The sequence below is a fragment of the Sceloporus undulatus genome, chromosome 6 (genome assembly GCF_019175285.1).
Source record: "Sceloporus undulatus isolate JIND9_A2432 ecotype Alabama chromosome 6, SceUnd_v1.1, whole genome shotgun sequence".
NCBI classification, from domain to species: Eukaryota; Metazoa; Chordata; class Lepidosauria; order Squamata; family Phrynosomatidae; genus Sceloporus; species Sceloporus undulatus.
Genome location: NC_056527.1, coordinates 104505709 through 104530760, shown reverse-complemented (window position 1 = coordinate 104530760; position 25052 = coordinate 104505709). Strand labels below are relative to the sequence as shown.

General features: G+C 42.5%; 1 protein-coding gene across 1 annotated transcript in view; it reads right to left on the bottom strand.

The window, feature by feature from the left end:
- SLC17A7 (solute carrier family 17 member 7) overlaps nucleotides 1–25052 on the bottom strand; it is a 58111-nt gene that overhangs the window by 14112 nt on the left and 18947 nt on the right. Inside the window, 4 exon segments of the mRNA XM_042471077.1 lie at nucleotides 2120–2207; nucleotides 3491–3605; nucleotides 5127–5245; nucleotides 6740–6992. Of these exon segments, the coding sequence (XP_042327011.1) occupies nucleotides 2120–2207; nucleotides 3491–3605; nucleotides 5127–5245; nucleotides 6740–6992 (575 nt within the window).

Sequence of the window (25052 nt, the reverse complement as noted above, 5' to 3'; positions counted from 1 at the left end):
AAAGAAAAAATATAGAAGAAAAAAGAAGACAAAATAAAGCAATCCTACCCCATTATGGGGGGTAGGGACTGAAAACCAGGGGCAGTTATGGGGCAATTCATCCATCATTTACCAATATCAGTATGTAAAGAGATCTTATAGCACTTTTAACACTAACTGTGTGAAAGAACTTGTAGCACAAGTTTTTTTGTGGGTTTTTTGGGCTATGTGGCCATGTTCTAGATTAGAAGATGGCCACATAGACATAAAAACCTGCAAATAAATATGGACACCAGCCATGAAAGCCTTCACATTGTAGCACAAGCTTTCGTAGAGTAGGTCTACTTACTCAGATGCATGGAGTGAAGGACCTTTATGAAAAATTTGTGGGAATGGTGATGAAGTAACATGTTCAGTTATAACTATGGTCACTGAAGGACAAAGGACAAAGGAAAGATGTTGCTAGGCCAGGGTGGATAGATGCCATATGAATAGTGGTGGGAGTTTAGAAATGTGGTGTATTCATGCTGGGAGCCAAAAAGGAGATATAAATGGCTAAGCGTGGCTTTGTGAGGCTCAGGTGTTAAACAGGATAATAATACAGTATGTGTAGTGTGTCAGGAATTATTGTTATTTACCAGTAGTGCTGGTCATGCTGAACTGGAAAAAATAAGGGGCCAGAAGTTGCTAGGAGGAAGCTACTAGTTAAAGTTGCACAAGACCTTGCTAAATAGAACATATTACTTTTGTTATGTGTGAGCATTCTAGGATGTTAGCAATGGAAATGAGTGAGCAATGCCTTAACAGTGCTAAGGGGTCATAATGTAAAAGCATCTCTAATGGATATTTTGAATAGATTTGATGTACACATCTATGATGCTCAGACTATGAGGCCAATCAGAAGGAACAACTCAAGATGTGAATGTTTTGATCTAGATTTTGGAATAGTTTTTAGGATTCCTAGGCCAGTCTTCTCTAAATCTGGTGACCTCCAGATGCTGGCTGGGAATGCTTGGAGTTCTAGACTGAAACATCTCTAGTCTGGGGAAGGTTGGAGAAGGCTGTGTTAGGCAGAGCTTGGGCCATTATTTTTTATAAGTAATGCATTGGCCATTATTCGTTACATTTTCTAAAGCTAAGCATTTGGTATTGCTGTTATTTTAAGGTCTCATCTGCATTGCAGAAAACATGCATCTGACTGCCATGGCTCAATGCTGTGGAATTCTGAGATTTGTAGTTTGTTCTACAGAGCTTTCTGATAGAGAAGACTAAACATCTCTTAAAACTACAGCTTCCGGAATTCCATAATTCCATAATTTTAAAAGATAGGAAAATGACTAAAATCTCCCCAACTCCAATGGAAATATTTTACATGTAGTACATGAGCTGTACTCATTACACAAAAAGTAATAATGGTCCAAAACACACTGCAGAAATAATCCAGTTTGAGACTGCTTTAACTACCCTGACTCAGTGCTAGGAAATCCTGGGAATTGTAGTTTATTGAGGCACCAACAGTCTTCTATAGAGAAAGCTAAATATTTCACAAATTACAGTTCCCAGAATTCCCTAGCATTGAGCCAGGGCAGTTAAAGTGGTCTCAAACTGGATTATTTCTGCAGTGTATTTTGGACTAATGTTGCTAGTCATTATGTTGCTTTTGGACAAGTAACAATTTTGTCACTAAGCAAAAGGTAATGCTTAGTGTAGTAACTGCAGATAATACCATTACTTGCAATGAGTTATTTTCATGCTCCGGTATTAAAGTTATGTTCAAAAATATTTAACATGCCAGACATCAATATTGTCTGCAAGTTCAAAACACCAGAAATGATTGTTTGATCCTCAGACCTGCCCTGACTATGTAAGCAATAAGGTTGGTCACAAAGTTGTTATTATTATGTGCCCTCCACTCAGCTCCAATGTATGTCAATCCTGTCATAGGGGATTTTCTGGTAAGATTTATTCAGTGGAGATTTGCCATTCCTTTCCTCTCAGGTGGAGGGAATGTGACTTGTCCAAGGTCACCAAGTGGGTTTCCACGGCTGAGCAGGAATTCAGAGACTGGTCTCCCAGATTATTTGTTCAACACTCAAACAACTATACCATGCCAACGCTCTACATCACAGGTTAACTTTACCGCAAAAAGCTGTTGTTGCCAGCCGACTGCGTTCCAATGGTGGTGCCCATTTGCTCCAGATCCCATGGCATGCTGGGTAAGTAACCCCCTGGAGTGAAAGGAGAGTAACATAAACACCAGTACTATCTTTCATTTGGAGAATAAAAGTAGTCCCCGAAATGAGCAATTGGTTCTTAAGAGTTTATCACACAGGGGAAATCCCACACAGAAACGGGATTTAAAAGCTAGAAAAAACCCACTAAAGCAGGTTGATTTTCACACACGTCAATGTTAAACTGGTGTTAACTCAAATGGAAAGTAAACAAAAGCTGCTCCTTTTTGCTTTCGGGATTTTCTGAAAGTAAAAAGGAGCCACTTTTGTCTACTTTCTCTCCACTTTCCATTTGGGTTAACACAAGTTTAACAATGATGTCGTGTGAAAATCAACTCGCTTTTGCATTTTTTCCCCTAGTTTAAAGCCCCATTTTTGCACAGGATTTCCCCTGTGTGGTAAACTCCTTAGTCTCAACCCCTTTCGACCTTGGCTGTCTTCTCTAAAATACAGTGGGCCCTTAGTATCTGCTGGGTTTTCATTCCAGGACCTGCCGTGGATACCAAAATCCACGGATGCTCAAGTCTCATTATATACGATGGACTTCTAAAGTGGTGTCCCTTATATAAAATGGAAAAACCAAGCTTTGCTTTTTGAATTTTTGGAGGAGAATATTTTCAAGCTATGGATGGTGGAGTCTGTGGATATGGAGGGCCAAGGATGATGAAACAGTGCTGAAGAGAACCAAGCCCAAGACATTTTGTTGCAGGGAATCAACTCCAGGTTTTTGGCTAGTTTTGGAGTTTATCACATGTGAGGAATTTCTCTTAATTTCTAATGAAAAGTAAGTGGAGTCAGAATGCATTCATGTGAATTCACTAGTTTAGCAAATTTATGTGAATGCGAATTGCATTCGAACTGGCTTCCCATTGCCCGAAAATAGCATGCCATTGCCCGAAATTGTGTGTGATCACCACTCACGCAATAACGTGAAACCCCATGATTGGGTTCAGACTGACTTCCCATTGCCCAAAATTGCAAGTGGTAGTCTATCATGCAATAACATTAAACCCCATGATTGCATTCAGATTGCCATTGGATTATACAGTACTTCCAATTTCTCTTGTCTGATAAACTCCTTTGAAGGAGTGATCCAAATACTGGAATAGGAATAGATGTCAGCACCTTGAAATAGTTGTTTTAAAAACCAGGATGGAAACCAAGAGTAGATTCACTGTTCCACACTTTTGGGTTGCCTCTGGCTGTCACTGCTGTGGAGAACAAACACTGTAGACACTACAGGCTAGTAAGAATGCATGGAGAGAGTGTACAGGTCTTACCTCTACAAGCCCTTGCAGGATCCGTACAAAGATAACACAGCCAAAGTGGACGCGAGCAGCTGATGGAATAAGCATGTTGAGGGTGGATGTTGCCACAATGGCAAAGCCAAAAACCCTATGGTGGAAAATGAGGATGTTAATAGGATTCTTAAACAACAGTAGTCACAAATTTTATCTTTCACATAATTTTCAGTTATGTCCCCCCCCCTCAAATTCTTCTTTAGTTGTTATCATTTTGGTTTTTGGTTTTCTTTTACAGCAAGGCCTGACCAAGTTTATTTTGGGACTACGATTCCCAAGAATTTCTCAACTGCTAGAAGATTTCTGGAAGCTGTAATCTAAAAAGCTTTTCACCTCTACTATTAGCTGAGAAACCAAAATGTTGTTGCATCATGGAATGCTACTGTATTCTACTCTGCCAGCCATGCCCAGTTTAACAATATTCCATTCCTCTCCTCCCACTGCTTTTCTGGTCCCCAACCTGCAACAATATGTATAGTTTCTGTGGCCATGAAGCATGTACTCAGTACTCATTGGGGTTTGTTAGACATTCTGTCCTGTGCAGAGGATGTTTTCACTGAAGAATTTTATGTTTTGCAAACATTGCTCTATCATTGCCCTTCCTCAAATCTGAGGGTATCATCCTCTTGTTTCAAGATGGTGCCATTTTGGCAACCTAAGCATTGATTTGTTGTTGCTGGGTGTTTCCAGGTTGTTTTCCACTTATGGTGACCATATGGAAACCCTATCATGGGGTTTTCTTGCCAAAATTTGTTGAGAGGTTTGTCATTGCCTTCCTCTAAGGCTGAGAGAGTGGGACTTGCCTAAGGTTACTCAGTGGGTTTCCATGGCCAAGTTGGGATTCAAACTCTGGTCTTCCAGAGAACTAGTGCACCATTCATTTTTTAAATTCTGTAATGGAGGAAATAATCCCATAATATCACTTTTTAAAAAACAATTCACACCATACAACCTGCGCATCCTGCCTCAGGTGATAGCCTCAGACACTTTATGGCAGAGGTTGCACCATTGATGGTTAAAAACTCAGGTTCCAGGTTAATGAAAGGTAGTTGTTTTTTACCTAGGATTTTAAAAGCTCTACTGAGTTAGCTGGATCAAAGCTTCTGCATTATCTGATCCAACTTGACCCACCCATCTGCTCTGCAATGAAGGCAGCAAATATATAATATATCTTCACCTGTGTTGTGTGTGTGATGCATGTGCTCAGACTTGTAGTTCAGCAACTTCTAGAATAGAGGTGGGCAAAATGGGGCCGTGGGGCTGCATGTGGCCCTCAGAGGTTGCTTTAATGGCTATTGGGACCTTTCTAGACTCATTGGGACACCATTTTCTGGTCAAAAAGAGTGAAGTCTCAAGGAATGGGAACTCGCTTTTTATATGTACTGATTAACATTTTAAAGTTATCAGATTTTCAAAAATGAAAGTGGACTTCAAGCTACTTCTGAAAACTTTTGCCTTCATTTTCTTGCCATTTTGGGTAGTTTATGAAGTCCCTTCCCAAAGATCCCAGGGGCAGAAAATTGGCCTCTGAAGTTGCCTAAGCAGATCTAGAAGGTCACAAATTCCCTACTTCTCATTCACACACAAAACAAACAACACACTTCTCAGCCTTTACCTATTAGCAGCAAATTTCTGTGCTATGAAGCCCCCTGGAATCTGGGTGACGATGTAACCCCAGAAGAACGACCCATGGATCATGCCCACCGTCTCTGGATCCCAGTTGAACTCGGCTCTCTGAAGCGTGGAGGAGAACAGACAGTTGGTTTGGATTGTTTTTAATTATAATTAAAAACCACAGTACATAAGTACTTGTTTATCCAGTTGTATTGGGAGGGACAAAGGTTCCCAACCTTTGTTATTTGCCAAGGGGCTTAACAGCCCTCAGTTCAACAGGCACATCATGCAAATCACTTTCACTCGCAAGTGCGCTGAACCTGTCATTCAGCCGCTTGGGAATTGCGAGTGAAATTGATAGTGGAAATCACTTTCACATGAAAGCTTTCAGCCATCATTTCCAGTCTTTTGTAATAACAGAAGAACGCATTATTACAATAATGGCTGAAAGCACTTTTCAGACTGCTTTCATGTGAAAATGATTTGTGCCATCATTTTCACTTGGATCACGGACGGGATAAGGACAGGGGAGCAATCCCATCCCTATCCCGTCCTCATGTGAAATCTCCACTGTGTCCCAGAGCTATGAGAACAGAGGTGGGTACTGGGTAGCTCTCTCAGATATTATTGAAGTACAACTCTCAGCAGCCCTAACCAGCATAGGCAATAGTGAGGAATGCTGGGAGTTGTAGTCCAACAAGTTTGTAGGGTTGCATGATTCTCATCCCTGCATTAGAACAAGAGTAGAGAAAGTCTTTCAACCCAAGGTCCAAATCCATTTCACTGGGTTAGTGGGAGAAGGAATCCACCCAAAGTGGATTTCACCCACCCACCATTCAAAACAGGCAGAGAAGACAACTGATATAATCAAAGAAAATGGTTCTTGAGCAGCTGCCATCTTGCCTGCGCCCAGAACAGAGCTCCATTTGCCTCTTTTTTTGTCATTATTCCACCTCTTTTTCTCCTCCTTATGTGGATTTTTCCTCTCTTCTTCTCTCCCTTATCCCTTTACTCCAGTGGTACTCAGACTTTTTACTTTTGGGACACCCTTTTATACTTACATGAAGATTTGCATCCTCCGCCCTCATTATAGTATATGAATAAAAATATTTTATGTAGTGTACATATTTCATTCCTTATAAAATGTTAAAATATTAGCATACATAGATGTGTGAATGAAAATACGCACACAAAATAAAACAATTGTTCAAATTAGAACAGTTTTATTTATGTAAATTCAATATTTAACTCAATGCATGTGTACATTTTACACATAAGAAATTTGAAAGGAGGAGGAAGGAGCAGGGTCTCCAAATCTCTTGCCTTCCTTGAGCAACTCTCACCACCGCATCAGGGGTTCTGCCCCACCATTTGAGAACCAATGCCTTTACTCTATCATTTTGAAAAAAAGGTTTCTCTTTCTTTGTGTCTTTTTTCTGATCTGATGGTTTTGGTGGAGGATGCTGTCTCCTCTAAGAAGACTAAAAAGTCTTCCTACTCTTCTTCTGACTACACAAAATGATCAGAGCTTGAAAGTCCCTCTGCCATGGAATAGACTGGACTGCTTGAGAGGGGGGGAAATATCAAAGCCAGCACCCCTGTTAGATGCCTCACCTTCACAATGACTTTGTCCCCTTCGTAGACGGTGTTGTTGTTGACCATGCTGACAATGGCCACACCCAGGTTGCACCGGATGCCAAAGCTGATGCAGAAGCCTAGGCCACAGAGGATAGCAATGATATATCGGCGAGGAAGGCCAAAGCAGGTGCAGTCGACAACTGGCTGGTGCTTCTCTGTGACCTCAACAGCCCGGCCCTCTTCCGTCAGCTCAATGGTTTCCCCTCCTGGCTGCTTCCTTTCGAGGATCCTGGCAACCAAGATAGTAAACAGAGCCAGGATGAGAAGAATGGGTCAGAGGGGCTAAGGTTGACACTTGCCCAGAAACAATTGCCCAGTCCTGATTCCAGGGATGATCAGAACCCCCCCCCCCCCCAACACACACCCACTGAGTTCCTACGTTGTTTGGCTCTGAGCCCTGAAAAGTTACTTTTGTAAAATACTAAAACAAAATGCTTGGCAATCTTTGCAACCATCATGGCTAGGCCACATAACAGTAATGAAAATGTCAGTCCTCCCAAAATGTACATAGCTGTTTCAGGTGCTTACAGCACCAATTCCAGATGGTGCTCAAACTCTGACCAAACTTCATTATGAACTTTTTGTATAAAGGAAAAAGATTTTGCAAAACCAGTCCTATTTAAGAGCCAAGATACAGGGGCTTGAGTATTCCTGTATTTAATATTTATTTTGGAGCTTTTCAAATAAGGCACACATGAAAGCCACCCAAAGCTCTGCTGTGTGTTCTTGGTTAGTGCTAGAACTTCTGACACTTTATTGTCATTGACTGCAGTTTTTGTTTTCTCCCAGATTTCCAAGAAGTTAACCGAAAAACCTTCCCAACATTTTATTTTAAAAATGTTCTTATAATCTGGAGAACCTGGCAGGGAGAATTCCTGTTTTGTAACCTTTGATACCATTTCTGTATCATCCCTTGTTAACATGGATAAATGGAACCAATTTAAAATCTAGAACCAAGGGGTGACCTATTTGGTAGGCTTCTTTTGAAAACTGATAGCCAGTTGAAAGGTCAGTTAGGGGAACATACTACTTCTTGGTTCCAAATTCTGCAAATATTTCATTTTACTTATCTGAAATATAGTAACAGGCAAGAAGGTAATTACAGTAGTCCCTGCTTATTCGTAATGGATATGTTCCAGGACCACAAGTGGATGCTTGAAACCGTGAATAGTACCAAACCCTATACTGTACTGTAATGTTTTCAGATTATGACTGAAACTGTATCTGCAGACAGCAAAACCATGGATTAAGGAGGGGGGACTATGTTTTATTTTTAGACTGTGGTTGATCATAGGTAACTGAAACTGCAGAAAGCAAAACCATGGATAAAGGTGGACTGCTGTACAGCCATCTGAGCAGTTCATACTACTGGGTGAAACCAAAGTTAAAGGCATGGTCTCTAGGCTATATAAATTTCTAATTTTGGCCACTTTACTTAATAATTTAGGATAAAAAATTACTCTGGGAAAAAGTTATGGGTACAACCATCTTACAGTCTAACAGGAAAAAAATATGTTTAAAAGGGCCAATGAAATTTTGTCCTCAAATATCAAAGAGTACTGTATAACTTTAATAAATATGGTAGGTGGTATTTTGAAAATGAAAGCATGTAGAAAATGAAATGAAAAAGAAAAAAGCATTTTCTAAAGGCTCAAATGGGTATTGTTGGAGTGAACTGGGGTCTTACCAGGTTCTCATGCCTATGAGTACTGCATTTCTAGAATGTAGTATTGGCAGAAATCAATACATTTACATCACAAACAATTTCTTTATCGGCAGAGTTGGGATTACTATCTCTTTTTAATAACATCAATGAATATCTGTCCCATAAAGAACTGATCCTGTATTGATGTTTGGCAGCATGCTTAGAGAAGTGGAGAGGTTTAAAAGCCTTGTTACTTTCTTGTAATCTGAAATATCATGCTGATGGATAAATTAACTGAAAAAGTGAGGGCAAATAAAGATAACCAAAACTCTTCTAAATTCAATGAGACTTGGTACAAGTATATTTGTTATGCAAATGAAAATGTCAGGCTTCTCATTTCCCCTTCCACACATGTTGATTTTTGGAAAAATACTGTTATAATTGTTGTGTCATCTAGAGATTTCTTACATGGATAGACAGTAAACATCAACTCAGTGGACCTCATTGAACTGGATCTGAGATGACTACCAAGAAGGCTTACTCATGAGTCCTCACCAACCGTACCTGTGAGAGTGGTGGAACTGCGAGAAAGCCCTTCTCTGCAGATCTTTACAGATACCCTGGCTTATAAAAGGAGATTTGGGCGAGTTACAAACCGCCGGGTTGCAGCGCTCTCCCTCAGCCGCCGCTTGCAGCGTCGGGGAGCCGCAGCCTTTAAACAGCGCGGCTCCCAGACACTGCAGAGAAGGAGTGCGATCTCAGGCCCTGGAAGAGGCGCTGCGAGTGCCAAAGGGCGCACTCGCGGCGTCACTTCCGGGGCGCCATGTGCAGACGCAGAGCGTCCGTTACGTCAAAATGGCGGTGCCCGTATGAACAGGGCGCCGCCATTTTGTACGGACTGAGTCCATGATAGGGCAAGGGGCATCTAGAAGAGAGGCCCCTTTTCCAAACGGCGGTTTGTAACCCGCCAGAGTCTTTCAGATAGTTTGGGCCCAAGCCTTTTCAGGTTTTAAAGGTAAAAAACAGCACTTTAGCAATAGCAATAGCATTTATATTTCTATACTGCTTCATAGTGAACTCAGCAGTCTCTAAGTGGTTTACAATCTGTAAGCCAACTGCCCCCAACAAGCTGAGTACTCATTTTACCGACCTATGAAAAGATGGAGGGCTGAGTCAACCTGGAGCCTGGGAATCAAACTAACAATGTTATGGTTGCAGTACTAGCATTTAACCACTGCGCCATCAGGGCTTCCTTTGAATTCTGCCTGGATAAGTGCCAATGCAGCTGTTTCAACAAGGGGGTACCCAGCCCCTGTCAGTAGCCTGGCTGCAGCAGTGGTATCATTAGGAGGGTGCAAGGGATGCAGACCACACCTGGGGACAGCTCAAGGGAGGCGATACTTCAAGGGAAGTGACACCTGGTGGAGTGGTTACTTAACATCCATCCCAAGACCCCCCCGGCTGCCACCCTCCATCAACCAGGGCAGCTCTGCTCTTTGCCCACTGTGTTTTCTGATTGGGGTGGGGTGCTGCTGCCACCTATCATCTCCTTCTAGGTCTGGGGTGATGGCTGGCTGGGAAAGGAAGGTGTTGTCATCAGCAGCAGCAACAGTGATGCCAAGACTCTTCCCCCTCCTGACACTATTGCCTCCCTTTCCTACCTGGCCGAGTGGCCAGCACGCTGTCAGACCCAGAAGGAATATCAGCAGCAGGAGGATGGCAGAGGCACCTTAATTGGTAGAGGGAGGTGGCTGTGTGTGTGTGCCAGGCAGCATTGGTAGGATGGGGAGAGTGGCAAGGTAGTTAGGTGAGTCAGGGTGGACAGTGAGAGCCCCTTCCTTCCTGCTGCTGCTTTTCCTTCTGTTGCCCCCCTCCTGTTTGCTCCCCATTTTGTCTCCCCTGGGGTGCCTGCCTACCTGGGGGGTGACAACATGAGCTATTGCAGTGAGGTGACACCAACCGTAGTGATGCCACTGGGACCCACTGAAGTTTTTCTAAAAGATTTTCATTGTTGGTTGTGTGAATATCTGATATGAACAGACCCGGGATAAACCTGGATAAATCTCTGTGTGCCTTGAACGTGTTTCAAATACACTTACTTCATTGACTCCGTCTTTATTCACAATGCTGACACGTGTGAGCAACAAAACTTACAGAGATGAATATAGATGTGGTTCAGATTTTAAAAATACAGTTGTCTCTCCACATTTGATGGATTTTATTAATATTTTCTCTCTAGGTCCTCCAGTGCAACTCTGTAGTCAACTTTAACCAAAAGTCGTACTGAAGGACCCTAGAGATTCCTAGAGAGAACACTCCACTAGGCCTTTGTAGCTCCTCTAGCACAATTCTATGGACAGTGTCTGGAAAACATTGACCACAGAGTTGCACTGGAGGACCTAGAGATTCCTAGAGAAGTGTTCCCTCAGGTAAAAACATAAGTGCTTTTGTTATTTGCAGTTTTTCTACATTCACTGGGGTCCTGTGCCCCTAACCCCAGAAAAGTGGAGGGACGAGTGTAGTGTGAACAACAAAACTGGAATGTGTGAGCTGTGCAAAAAAAAAAAAAAAAAAAAGTCTGAACCTCCTCCAAGATCAGAAGTCAAGAGAAAAAATGCTCTGCGCTCTACCCCTTCTATTAGCAGAGTCAGATGTCTTTAGATGGCATCTTTTGAATCAAGAGTATCAAAAATGGGCTGTATGACTTGGTGGGCAGATTGGGTGGGGGAGAAGGCTTTTTTTCCCTCTCCGTCACTTCAAGGGACAGTGTAATTAGGCTCTGTGTAGATGCAAAGAAACAGGCCTTGGTGACCTGAGGTTGGGGGGCTGTAGGGAGTAAAGGAAGAGTGCCTAGAAGGGTTTGGAGCACCCCCAAGTCCTCATCCATCACCGCCCCCTTCTTGCTCTTACACACCATCTTGTCAGGCTGGTGGGGAGGCGGCAGGTGCCCACGCAGAAGCTGCTCCCATCAGAGCTGGCACAGATGGGCTGTGAGCAAAATGTCGGCAACGGGCCTAAGAACTTCTTTTTCTCCTCTTCTCTCTCTCTTAGCAACAGAGGCAAAGGGCTGTCTTCCAGAGACCCCCTTTGGTCTTCCTCCCATTCATACAGACTTCTCTCTCATTTTCTAAGGTTCCTATAGTAGTAACTTCCAGCTCTAGGATCCTTTGTATTCCTGCACGGCCGAAGAGGGTAGGCCTATTTGACCCTTAGTAGTAACTTCCAGCTCTCGGATCTTATGTATTCCTGTATGGCCGAAGATGGTCGGCCTATATGGCCCTGAGTAGTAACTTCCACCTCTAGGATCCTATGCATTCCTGCACGGCCGAAGAGGATTGGTCTATATGACCCTTAGTAGTAACTTCCAGGCCGCACCCTACGTCCCTTTCTTCTGATATCAGGGTGGGGATTAATATTAGTAGAGGTGTGTATGTGTGTGTATTGTGTACCTTCAAAGTCCTGTCCAACTTATGGCAACCCTAAGGCGAACCTATCATGGGTTTTTCTTGGAAAAATTGGTTCAGAGGAGGTTTGCTATTGCCTTCCCATGAGGCTGAGAGCATGTGACTTGAATGCTACCCAGTGGGTTCACGGCCGAGAAGGGAATCGAACACTGGTCTCCAGAGTCTTAGTCCAGCACTCAAACCACTACATCATGCTGGCTCTCTATATTAGTACTGTGGGTAAGTACAGTTAGGTCTCCATATCCACTGATTCTTTATCCACAGATCCAAGCATCCACGGCTTGCAAATATTAATATATATATTACACACACACACACAGAGAGAGAGAGAGAGAGAGAGAGAGAGAACCTTGATTTTGCAATTTTATATAAGGGACACCAATTTTCTATCAATTTTATATAATGGGACTTGAACATCCATGGATTTTTATATCCATAGGGGTCCTGGAACCAAACCCCAGCAGATACCAAGGGCCCAATGTATTCTTCCCTACTAGAGACTGCAGAATGATACCTACATTATGCTGTTTTGACTGAGGAAGGGCTCTCCCTGCTGGTTGGGCCTTTTACACCACTCTTTCTCAGACTAGAGCATCTCTCTCACATATACACACCTGGATCTTGTCCTGACTTTCGATATGATCCCTTTAGAGCTGACGTCAGCTCAAGGCAACGGAGCCAGTAGCTTAGGAGGGGACGGTTTTAAATATCCCTAGCTAAGCTGCTAGTTGCCAGCAGGTTTGCGGTGACCTTGGGCAAAGCCATAAGCTCCTCAGACTCCAATTCCTCACTCGTCTTCACCTTCATGCCACCAAATCCAGGCACCAGTCACTGGGCAGAGCAAAAGGAACTCCAGAGATGGAGCACTATAATCAAGGTGTGTCCAGGGAATCCCTAGGTTAATGTGGTGAGCAATATATCTGAACCCTCCCAAGGGGGCTTGTTCCTGAGTAAGCATTCATTAGATTGCAGCAAAATACCTTTACACGACACAGTGGAGTAACACTCAAAAGGTTGGGCTGCAACTCGCATCAGCCCATAGTCAGCATGGCCCACAGAGCAAACTGTTGGGAGCTGCACTTAAGATGCATCTGGAGCCTCCTATGCTGCCCACCCCTGCTATGCAGCTCCCAACTGGTAGCTTTCCAGATGTGCTGGACTATAATTCCCATAATTCCACAGCTGGGAGGGAGATTTTCCCAGCAAGAATATACCATTGTGAATGTAATCCCTCTTGTATTTGGGGGTGCCATGGTCTTGAATTGGTTACTAAGGACATTATCACACGGGAACAATTGTAAGTATAAACGGTGATTATCCCATGAAAATTGCACATTCGCTATTAAGATTTTCACATGACGTCACACATAAAGTGCCATTATTCTGGGAATATCCCATAAAAATCACGCAATAACAATAAAGCTTTTCACACAACGTCACTATGAAAAGCGATTAAAATCCCATCAACGATTGCTGTTTATTGCCTGGTTATCCCAGAGATAATGGCTCTCTTATCACACTATGTGTGAAAATGTCAATCACATTTTAATTGCGATCCTGTAATTTTCACAGGATGATCACTGTTTAAACTACCAATTTCCTTGCATGTGATAAAGTCCTAAGATCCATTAGCTTTCCAAAAGACCTGTGAGGAGCAGAGAGGAAAACTGCTTAGAATTAGTTTGCAGAATTGGATCAAGACAACTGCTGGCCTTTTTGGTCTCACTTTAGGGATCAGGGCTATGTGAGTCATGATGAGTAACTGGACATCAATATTTGCCACTACACCACCAATTGCATGTGTCAATTGCATGAACAAGCCCCTCCTCACAATTCACAATTCTTCCAAGATGCACTCTCCTAAATATTCTTTATAGACATTTCATCATCAGAACTGATCCGTGTCTCTTACAATGCGCAGGTTTGACCTTTGTCTGCAATACTGGAATGTAAAGAAACAATCCTAAGTAGAACTTGGAACATTATTTTTAAAAGGAACTAGTTACTTAGTCATTGCTCTGCTCATCCAAATTGTTATAAATTCTTATTTTTCTTGCAATCTGGAAAAGTAACTCACAGGTTACCACTAATGTTACTATTATCACACAGCAAAACGCCACTAATGCCGCTGGGTGACTACAACCCCTCTCTGAGCTGCACATAGCCCACCAATTTTGTAAAGACAGAAGCTCCCCGTCCTTGAAAATTGGTGGGCTAAGCACAGCTCAGAGACGGGTTGTAGTCACCCAGTGGCATTGGTGGCGTTTTGCTGCGCGATAACACCCATTTTCAGCTGTTCCAGCCAGTTCTCAGCCCATAGCCGGATCAGACAAAAAATGAAGTGTGATAATCTCTATAGAATCATAGGGTTGGAAGAGACCACAGGGACCATAATTCCAGTCCAACCCACTGCCATTCAGGAATACACAATCAAAGCATCTCCAACAGATGGCCATCCAGCCTCTGTTTAAAAACCTCCAAAGAAGGAGAGTCCACCATCCTCAAAGGGAGTGTGTTCCACTGTCGAACAGCACTTACTGTCAGGAAGTTCTTCCTAATGTTAAGGCAGAATCTCTTTTCCTATAGTTTGAATCCATTTCTCTGGGTCCTATTCTTGGGAGCAGCAGAAACCCCCATCCTCAATATGGCATCCCTTCAAATATTTAAACAGACCTATCATAACACCTCTTAGATTTCTCTTCCCTAGGCTAAATATAGCCAGCTCCCTATTTTACTCCTCATTAGGCATGGTTTCTGGACCTTTCACCATTTTGGTTGCCCTTCTTTGGACACACTCCAGCTTCTCAACATCCTTTTTGAACTGTGGTGCCCAGAACTGGACACAGTATTCCAGGTGAGGCCTGACTAAAGCAGAATAGAGTGACACTATTATTTCCCTTGACCCTGAACATTTCGTCAGATAGCCTAAGAAAATATGGCCAGACAGCAATTGGCATCAAAAGCGTTGGGTTGCACCAGGCCATCTGCCCAGGTTGCTGGCTTTCACCTCCACCGGCCTCCACCTCCACCTCTGCCCACTGACCTCCTGCAGCAAGACTGCTGTCTGCACACTGCAAATAGCTGTGCTGGAACAGCAGTTTTACACTCGTCACCTAGAGGATCAGCTGGTCAGCAGAGGAGAGTGTTTTGAGTCTGTAGCCAGCCTGCAGCCTGTGGACTGGATTCTGCATCTTTGGTTGCCAGACAATGTGATAAGTTCTTCTAAATTTCTTTTAAAATCTCCACAAGCTCAACTTTCTACCTAAGAAAGGAGCTTGCGACTTCCCAAAGGATTGTTGTAACCTGGATCTCAAGAGAAGCATCTTTTTTGTCTTGCTAATGAAACTTAATTCTCCCCCCCAAACTACCCACATGGCCAGTAGGAGGAGGGGCCAGCTTGCATTAATAACCTTTATCTTTAAAATGCAGACTTCTGATGAACTTCATAATTTTTCCCTCCTGTATAATTTTTAACATCTTTGCTTAATGAAGGAGCTAGCTGAGCTTTGAAAGCTTGCAACATTTATTTTGTGAATTTTGGTTAGCCAGTAAGGTTATCACTGTTTTGTGGATTTGGGATGTTATTGTATTTTGATATATGGTCTACCCCAAATATGTTTTCAACATTCCAGAAGTTCTTAAAACTCACAATCACTCATCAAACTGCTTTATTCAGATTTTTTGGGGTGGGAAACGTTTACTTTTGATTTACAAACACAAATCAAATGTTCTACATACCTAAAGAATATACTGCATGTGTCAAAACCACTAGCTCTTTTTGGGATGGCAGTATTTTGCTTCCAAACAGGTTGGCCTCAATCACTTCTGTTTACTATTACTGACAACAAGAACCGGTAAACTTGGCAGATCTAGGTGTTAGACTCCCACAACAGCCTGATAAGGGATGCTCCTTTGCTTCCACTGAAATTGTTACTACAGCAGTGACAAAATCTAAACTTTCCCCCCTTTGAAATTTAAAGAAGAGTTTATGCAGTCCATCCCCCTTGTTTGCACAACTAAATGTGCTTCCATACCTTCCAACACTTTGTAGTTGAAAACTGGGACACTGGGATCAAAGTGGCAAAAGTTACTACTTTTGTTACTTCAATTGCTGCAAAGAGTTCAAAGTATAATTAAACCAATGGGGGGGAGGAGAGGGGGTGTTACCCTTCCCAGTAGGCTCATACAAAAGCAAACTGCTGCAGCTCCTATTAACTTGTATAGTTTAAGGAGCTTATCACTTGGCTGCAGCAGGGATGTGGGATGGAGGCAGGGATTATTGCACAATAAATTGTCACCGAATTGCCTGCCACCATCAGTCCAGGTCCCAGCCGGGTCCAAGCTATGCTCCGCCAGCACTTTATAGAAGTCAGAAAGTTTTCCAACTTGCTGACCCTAATAAAAAAATAAAAATTGCTGGCAGAGTACAGCTTGGACCTGGGCTGGTGGCGACCAATGATTCGGTGGCGATTTAGTGTGTGATGAAGACAGGAGGAAGGAACATCAACAACCTTATTTATATATTTATTTATTTATGGCTGTAGTCAGAAGAAATCAGAAGAAGACAGGGAATGGGAAAGGCAGCTAAATTAAATGCTAAAGAGTAAAGATATACAAATGACCACCAAAGTTAGAATTGTCCAAGTCACTGTATTCCCCACCACCAAGTATGGATGTGAGAGCAGGACAGTGAAGAAAGTGGATGCAATTCATTTGAGATGTGGTGGTGGAGAAGAGTGCCAAGGACACCATGGATGTCCAAAAAGACAAACAAGTGGGTCCTTGAACAGATCAAGCCTGAACTATCCCTGGAATCCAAGATGATCAGACTGAGGCAGGAAACATTGACATAACCTTCGCTGATGTAATCTTTGGTGATGTACATCAATAGGGTTGAGGGCCAATGTGGTGTAGTGGTTTGAACATTGGACTACAACTCTGTGAGACCAGGGTTCAAATCCCCACTTAAGCATAAAAATCGACTGGGTAACCTTGGATAAGTCACAATCTGTCAGCTTCAGAGGATGGCAATGGCAAACTCTCTCTGAAGAAAGTTGCCAAGAAAACCTTAGGGTCACCGTAAGTCAAAAATGACTTGGAGGAACACAACAACAACAACAGGATTATGTCTTACACAAACCCTCTTCAAGGTCACAACCGATCTTTCACTGTGCATAACTATCTTATCAGTGGTATTTTTGTCCTCTTTCCACCCTTTCACCATGTTAACAGTCAGAACAGGTGCCAATACTGGCACCTTTCCAGTTCTCACGCACAAAAGATCCAAAATAGAAGGTGGGGTTGCAAAATAAGGAACACACACCTTCCTTCTCTCCACCTGCTTCCTCCTCAGCAGTGCAAGGCCACCTGCTGAACACTTTTTGTTCCTGCTCCTAATGGAACAGTGCTTGAAGACATTTTATTTATCAGCCTAGGTGAGACACAAGAGGCAAATGATGCAATGCCATCACAGCATGTGTGTGTGTGTTATTTTGCTAACGTCGGATAACAAGGCAGCCAGGAACATATGGAGGTAGCTTTAAAGCTCAGCAGTTCTGTACGGCGGCCAAGGCCTCTATCCCCTCTTTCTCCCTCCTCTTTTGTCACCTTCTTCATCAAATATGCAGCAAGAAACCCAAGAATAACACGCACATATATATGCATGCAAGCACGCACAGTTCCCCCACTTCCAAGAAACATTTTCATAAGCTGCCACTGGCACACACACGCACATCCCTTGAAACTGTTGCTCAGTGCAAACTGTTGCTCAGTGTTATGTGAGTGTGTGTATTTGGGGACAAGATAGTGCAGAACAGAAGCAAATCCACCATATGCATGCCTGTGCAGGAACCAGAAGCACAGCAGGTTTAGGCTAGCCACATCTTAGAGCTTGGCCCTGGATCTCCAGTTTTCATAGGTGCAGTGTCTCCAGTTTTGAAGTGGTCAGCTTTAGGCAAGGGCTATGTGAAATCTCCAGCTTAGCTAGGAGAGCAGCAGCTTGCTATAATTTATAAGGCTTAATTGATTTGTTGCTGCAACTTCCAAAGGCTCTACTGGAGTCCATGTATTTATTTAGTTATCGTTCTTCTTCCCACTCATCTGTTGTAGCACCAGGATTCACCCTCCATTCTGCTTTCTGCCATCTTCTGGCTACTGGTGGGTCTGGTGGGCTAGATTAAATGTTCCTTATCCCATATCCCTAGGTAGGTGAGGGGAGACTTATATGTGCCTTGATCTGGGAACAGTTCCTTTAGCTAAGATTTCTGTTTGAATTTCTTAATGCTCACAATACTTAATGACATCACCAAGGGCCATCCCTAGGTTTTAGGTTTTGTCCTAGAAACCTCAAGGCCTAGGACTAGCCTCAATTGGCAACCCTGAGGAGGCTGGATTTGGGGCTTGAAGGGTTGATGTTGCTCCAGGACTGTTCAACTAGCAGGGATATGGATGTCCCCTGTCACCTACCTTAGGCTATCTTGTCCTCCCTGATCTTAGCTGCAGTTTTCACCACTGTTATGAGCTATCCCATACTTGCAAGTATTTGCAGGATAACTTAGCCTTGAGTGGACAAATACAATCCTTTGGCTTTATCAAAGACCTATACCTAGTCAAGAAGAAAAGGAGGAGGACTGGTTTGTTGATGCGGCTTTACACAGCTGCCAGAATTTTTCAGACTCCTTGGTATCATGGATTATGAGTTACTGACTGCATTCCCGAATTTACCACTTACATCACTGGCAGGAAACCAGGAGCAGCGTTGATGTAGTTGCATGACATTGTGCAGCCCTAGATCTGAATAATCAGAGAATACAGACAGAAAATATATGCTTATAAGGTCCTTTTGCTGTGTTCTTGATAGCAAAAGGAGCAAGGTTATGGGGAAAACAGACAACCCAATGTCTCCTAACAAGGGCAGAAAGTAAAGAGGTGGTACAAAAATTGGCAACCTAATCAATGTCTTCTTTGCTAAAATACACACAAAATATGCAAAATTCTTCAGCAAGAAAAATGAAATTGAGCTATTTTGTCAGTTATTTATTTATTTTTTTGCATAATTTATTCTTCTTTTGCTAGTCATGGAGATGGAATATATTTATAATTCTACTCATGAGGATTAGTAACACAAAGAGAAAGCTGATAAACTTAGGAAGTTTAATGTGTAATTTGTGGAGATATATGAAAAATTGTGTTAAATATATATTTTAAAAGACTATCTTTCTGTGGGTTCACACTTCAACACACACATTTCCCAACATCTTCAGTCATATGTATCTGAAGTCTGAATAATTAATATGAGTTGGAAGGGATCCCAAGGGCCATTCAGTGTAAGCCCCTGCCATGCAGGAATATACAGATAATGCACTCGAGAGCAATGACCATCCAACCTTTATTTAAACACCTCAAATGAGGGAGAGACCATCACACCCCAAGGCATTCCATTCCTGTTGAATAGCTCTTACCACCAAGAGCTCCTACTACACTTTGGAGCAGAAGAAAACAAGCTTGTTCAATTTCCTCCCAATTTTCTCTTCTCAAAGCTAAATATACCCAGTGCCCTAAGTCATTCTGCATAAAGCTTGGTTTCCAGACCTTTTACTATCTTGGTGGCCTTCCCAGTAGGCTCAGGCCTCTCTTTGCTTGTCCTTTCTTCCTTATTAATAACCTTTGCCATTTTGATGTTGTTTGGCCCTATGTTTTAATTTATGAAATGTTGGAGAGTATGAGATTCATCAGCTAGGGATGATATTTTGGAGATGAGAAGACATCAAGAGTGCAAGACGAGATGGAGGCAAACATGTAAATTTGGAAATGGTTGTCCTTTTTTCCTAGTAGTTCTTATACATATAATAACTGTGTGGAAACTAAACAAAAAACAGGTGTAGCTTACTACAGTACTTTTCCAAGCTGAGGGGAAACTGCACCGGCAGAATTTCTGCCAGATATATTTTTCTTGGCTTTAAATACCTTAAAGGCACCAGATCCCATCTCATCGTAGAAGCTAAAGGTCAGCTCTAAGTAGTGGTTAGTACTCAGTACTTAAATGGGAGACTACCAATGACTATTATAAGCTATATTTCAGAGGAAGGAACTGGCAAAATCCCCTCTATTTCTTGCCTAAGAAAACACTGTGAAATCCATGAGGTCACTATAAGTCAATAGGTAACTTAAAGAAACACACACACACACACAGAGTTTTTAATTTTCTAACTTCTGGTCTGTATTTTCCTTCAGTTCTGTAGGTCACTACTTCTCAACCTGTGGTACACTTTGCTGCATTCTACAGTTGGTCCTCTGTATCCTTGGAATCTTCACCCACAGATTCTTTATCCATAGATTCAAGCATCTATAGCTTGAAAATATTAAAATATATAAAGTCACCCCCTCCATTTTCACAGGGGATCTATTCCAAACCCACCCTAGCATGAAAACGAAAGCCGCCAATATTCAAGCCCCATTGGCTTGAATGGCACTGCGTGCCCCATTTGTTACCCCTCCATTTGCCGCTCACACATAAGGAAGGGATGCAGATCCCAAGTCCGCAAAAACAGAAGGGCAACTCTGTGTGTGTGTGTGTGTGTGTGTGTGTATTCCAAAAAGCATATCTTAATTTTGCCATTTTATATGAGGGGCACCATTTTACTATGCCATTGTATTTGATGGGATTTGAGCATCCATGGATTTTGGTATCCATGGGGGGGTCCTGGAACCAAACCCCAGTGGACACTAAGGGCTCACTGTATTCTTCCTGGCATTAGGACATACATAATGGTCCCACTGCTGAACTGACCTGTGGGGGAAACTGGTTTGTCAGCATGCTGTTACTGACATTTTTCTTTGGTAGAGTTGGAATGTTCCTGATTATTCCTTGACATGTCAGCAGATCAACCAAACATGGTTAATAGGCAACAGGGAATTTATATTAACCCTTTGCTGTTTCAAAGGCATCATTTGTTGTTTCAAAAGCATCAATCTTTCATTCTCATTTTTGAAATTTGATGCATCAAGTGACTTCTAGCCAAGGTACATTGGCCTGGCGTTAAAGATGCAACTGCCTGGTCTTGCAACCTTTCCTGTCACGCTGAGCAACAGAGGTGGCCGGGGACCACAGGAATGCTCATGCAGAATGCCTTTTAAACCTGCTCCAGGCCTTCTTGAATAATTCATGTCTCTCTAGCACTAAATGCTTCCTCCTTCATCTATATTTCATGTAATTAAACTTTGCTTGAGCTTTTTCCCTCTTGCTTCTCCTTCTTCTTTCTTTTTTTAAAAAGGTGCTATGTGTTTAAGCCTTGTGGGACTTTTTTTTTTTAGCATGAGGAGGACTAGTGTCTTGGGGTCTGTGGTGTCAGAACCACAGAGAAATATATATCCATCAGGCCCTGCGTTAACCATCCCAAGGGCACTTCATGGCTCACTGCTGGGACTTGGAGCTTTGTTCTCCTCTAGCATGGCAAACATTTGTGTGTTTTTTTAAAGAAGGGAAGTGTGCAGACATTGAGTGACTACATCAAACAGGCACTTGTGGCACCAACCATAAGTTAGCCAATAAACAAAGATATATTTGGCACAAAGTAAGATGCCTCCAAAGTTACTAGGTCTAGTTCTTCCCAGCAAACCAGAAAGGGAAACACTTTAAAAATACATTAAAGAAGATATAAAATAAAAAGTATGTACATTAGTCTGCTGCATAGAACTAACTAAGGACCTGTGCAGACAGGCCATTAAGGACGGCCTGGGGGCAGAGTTGGGGTATGGCATCCACATGACGCACAACCTGACTCCGCCCCATGGCGGTGTGATGCTGTGCACCACACCACATGGCATGGACCATCACGGTGTCCCTCTGGCACTACGTTTAGATGACGCAGCAGCAAAGGAGCACCTTTAGCTAGAAATAGGTTTGCACTCACCAGCTGTCTAACATCATAGTACCTCCCTTCCCCCAAGAAATCCTGGGTTATATTTTTGGACTTCAACAGTCAAAAGCCCACACTTTAAAAATTACTTTTAAAAAAAACTAGAAAGTATTAGTCCAGCAGTTCCCAGACTAGGTACTCCAAGTGTTTTGGACTTTAGCTTCCCAAAGTCCCAACTAGCTTGGCCAATGCAGTCCATCAACAGGGGGCTAAACAGTGACTATAGTTTCCTAGGACACTACATGTATTATAACACTAGCTAACTCCCCAGCTTCATGGGGGCTCTCTTGGCTAGTTCATCACATCACATCTTCTTTTTGGTGCCCACACCACATCACTACTCATTCATATGGTTGGCTTTAGGCAACATCCTTCCTCCTGCCTTATCCCCAAATGACCACCAACCATAGTCAAAACTGAACTTGTTACCTCATCTCCACACCCAAAAACTTTTGCATTCCTATAGACATTCTCACACAGAGATTGCTTATATAGGTCTTTCCTTGGACTTTCTACTCCAGCTCATGCATCTGAGGAAGTAGACTCAAATCTACAAAAACTCATGCTAAAAACATCTCTCTTTCAGTTAGTCTCAAAGATGCTGCTAGATCGCTTTGCATGCTGCTTGGTCAATAGTCAGGAGTTCTGGAAGCTTAAATCTAAAACACCCAGGGGACTAAAGTTTGGGAATCACCGCATTAGGCATTATACCAAAATGTTGTTGCTTGCTATTTTTGAAAGGTTAACTCTGGTATGCCCTTGTGTCACACGCAAAATAACTTGTTACAGGTAACTAAGTTAGTTCACTCCTTGCCATTTCAGACTCTGATCCATTCAGTTCAATGGCACTTACTCCCAGGTGAGAGTATTTATGGGATTGTGTGTGTGTGTGTGCCATCAAGTCACCTGTTGACCTATACTGACCTCATGAATTTCACAGGGTTTTCAAAGGCCCTGTCTATACGAGCCAAATAAAACAGCCTCCACACCCCAATCTTCTCATTGGGGAGTCTGGATAACTCAGGGCCTGAGTCTAGCACAAACAGTCTGGATGACGTTGGGTCTGTTCAGTACCAAACCTGGGTACACCTCTCTTAAAACAAAATTTAAAAAGTCACTAGTGGCCCCAGATCTTCCAGGAAGATCAAGAGCCTTCTGTTCCAATGCCAGGCATCCTGCCGTTCCACCAGATTCACCAGATTAAGTTGCTGATTGTGACTAAAGTGGCCAAGATGGGTAGTGACTGACGATGATTTTGTTTTTAGTATATTAGTATATTAATTTAGCATTTTATAGTGTTGTATTTTATCATTCATTTTTAAATTATATGTGTGTGGTGTTCTGCCCTTTGGTGAAAAGGGCGTTATAAATAAGCATTATTATTATTTGGTGCCACTACTGCTACTGCGCTTTACTCAGAGGTCATATGAGGCACCCAGCCATGTGATGAATACTGGCACCTTATTCTGATCTCAGAGCAAAGCAACTTGCTGTAGTGGCAACACCCATGTTGGACAGCTCAGCAGGACACACATGCGAACAATTGTCCAGCATTGGAATGAAAGGTCTCAAGTAATGGCGCCCTGGTGGCACAGTGGTTAAATGTTGGTACTGCAGCCACAACATTGTGAGTTCGATTCCAGAGGCTCAAAGGTTGACTCCGCTTTCCATCCTTTCATAGGTTGGTAAAATGAGTATCCAGCTTGTTGCGGGCAATTGGCTTACAGATTGTAAACCACTTGGAGACTGCTGAGTTCACTATTAAGGGGTATAGAAATGCAAATGCTATTGCTATTGCTATTGGGGCATTTCTGAGACCAGGATACTCTGGGCTGCTGCCAGACAATCCTGACCCATGTATACTACTTTAGGTTAGAAGTAATTTTGCTAGTTCCTTCCTCTGAAATATAGGCGACATCACCTGGTTTTATTGGAAGTCTCCCATTCCAGTACAGTACTAACCTATTGATAGACAAGGAGTCCGGTTGGATCAGGCCCAAGGTTCCTCTAGTCTAGGGACAGGGCAGTAGCTGGGAGGAGTGAGGGCATTGTTGCTTTAAATAAGAATTCTTCCCCACAATTCAAATGTTCCTTCTGTTCCTAAATTTCTAGCCTTGCAGATAGCGAGACATTGAAAATTGTTCTTGCCTGGGATTCCTATATTTGTGGTATTCACATTCCCTTGGTCAAGTTAATTGTAAATGGTTTTGGTCCTGATTTCAGTGGGTCTACTCTCTGTGTGTTGTTTGCCTTCAAGTCATTTCGGACTTATGACAGCCCTAAGGCAAACCTATCACAGGAGTTTCTTGGCAGGTTTCTTCAGGGCCATTGCCATCCTCTGAGGCTGAGAGAGTGTGACTTGGCCAGGGTCACCCAGTGGGTTTCCATAGATGAGTGGGGATTGGGACCCTGCTCCCCAGTTTCACAGTCAAGAATTACCTCTAAGGATTCGTTACCTTTCTCTAGGGTGAGAACCAAGATGACTCACAGTGATTTAAAACAAGATTAAGTTAAAATCTTATTTTCCAAAAGTTAAAAGAGAATTATAGAAGAATATTATTAAAAACTCATGGTTTAAAAAAAATTCAAATTAAAAATTAAAATAAAATACAGCACACCATTTTACACATACTACTGCTACATACATTTAAATCTCAAAGGTTTGTCTTTAATAAAAAGGTCTGGTGGAAAGAGAGCAGGGAAGGCCACAGCCAAACGTTCTGTGGAAGGGAGTTCCACAGCCGTGGGAAAGACTATCTCTTGCATCCTCACCAAATGAACCTGTGAAGGTGGTGGGATCAAGAGAAAAGTCTCCCCTTCAGATCTTAAAACTCAAGCTGGCTTGTAGGGGTGACAGAAATCTGGATTTAACATGTGGTCTTTTTCTCTCTTGAGATACTTAAACTGTTTTGCTGCCTGTTAAGAAGAATTTTCCAAAGCTGAGCTCTTAGCAAGCCAAAGCTCCTTTACAAGACCATCAAGATAAGTAAGACAAGAGCAGCCAGAATGAAGGTGCTAGATCCTATCCCCAATCTTTGAAAAATGGTCATCTACAAGTTTAGATTCAATTCTTTCAACAGCCTCTCTGCCAGTTAATTGAAATTCGTGTGATAAGCTTGGCAAGCAGCCCATAGCATGACAGTTATGAGGCAAACTCAGGAACAGAGAGATACAAAAGAAGGCTTCAGTCAACAGTTAGCCATTAACAGATGGTGATATCATGTGTAAATGGTTTGGCTTCTTTTCTTTTTCTTTTTCTAAAA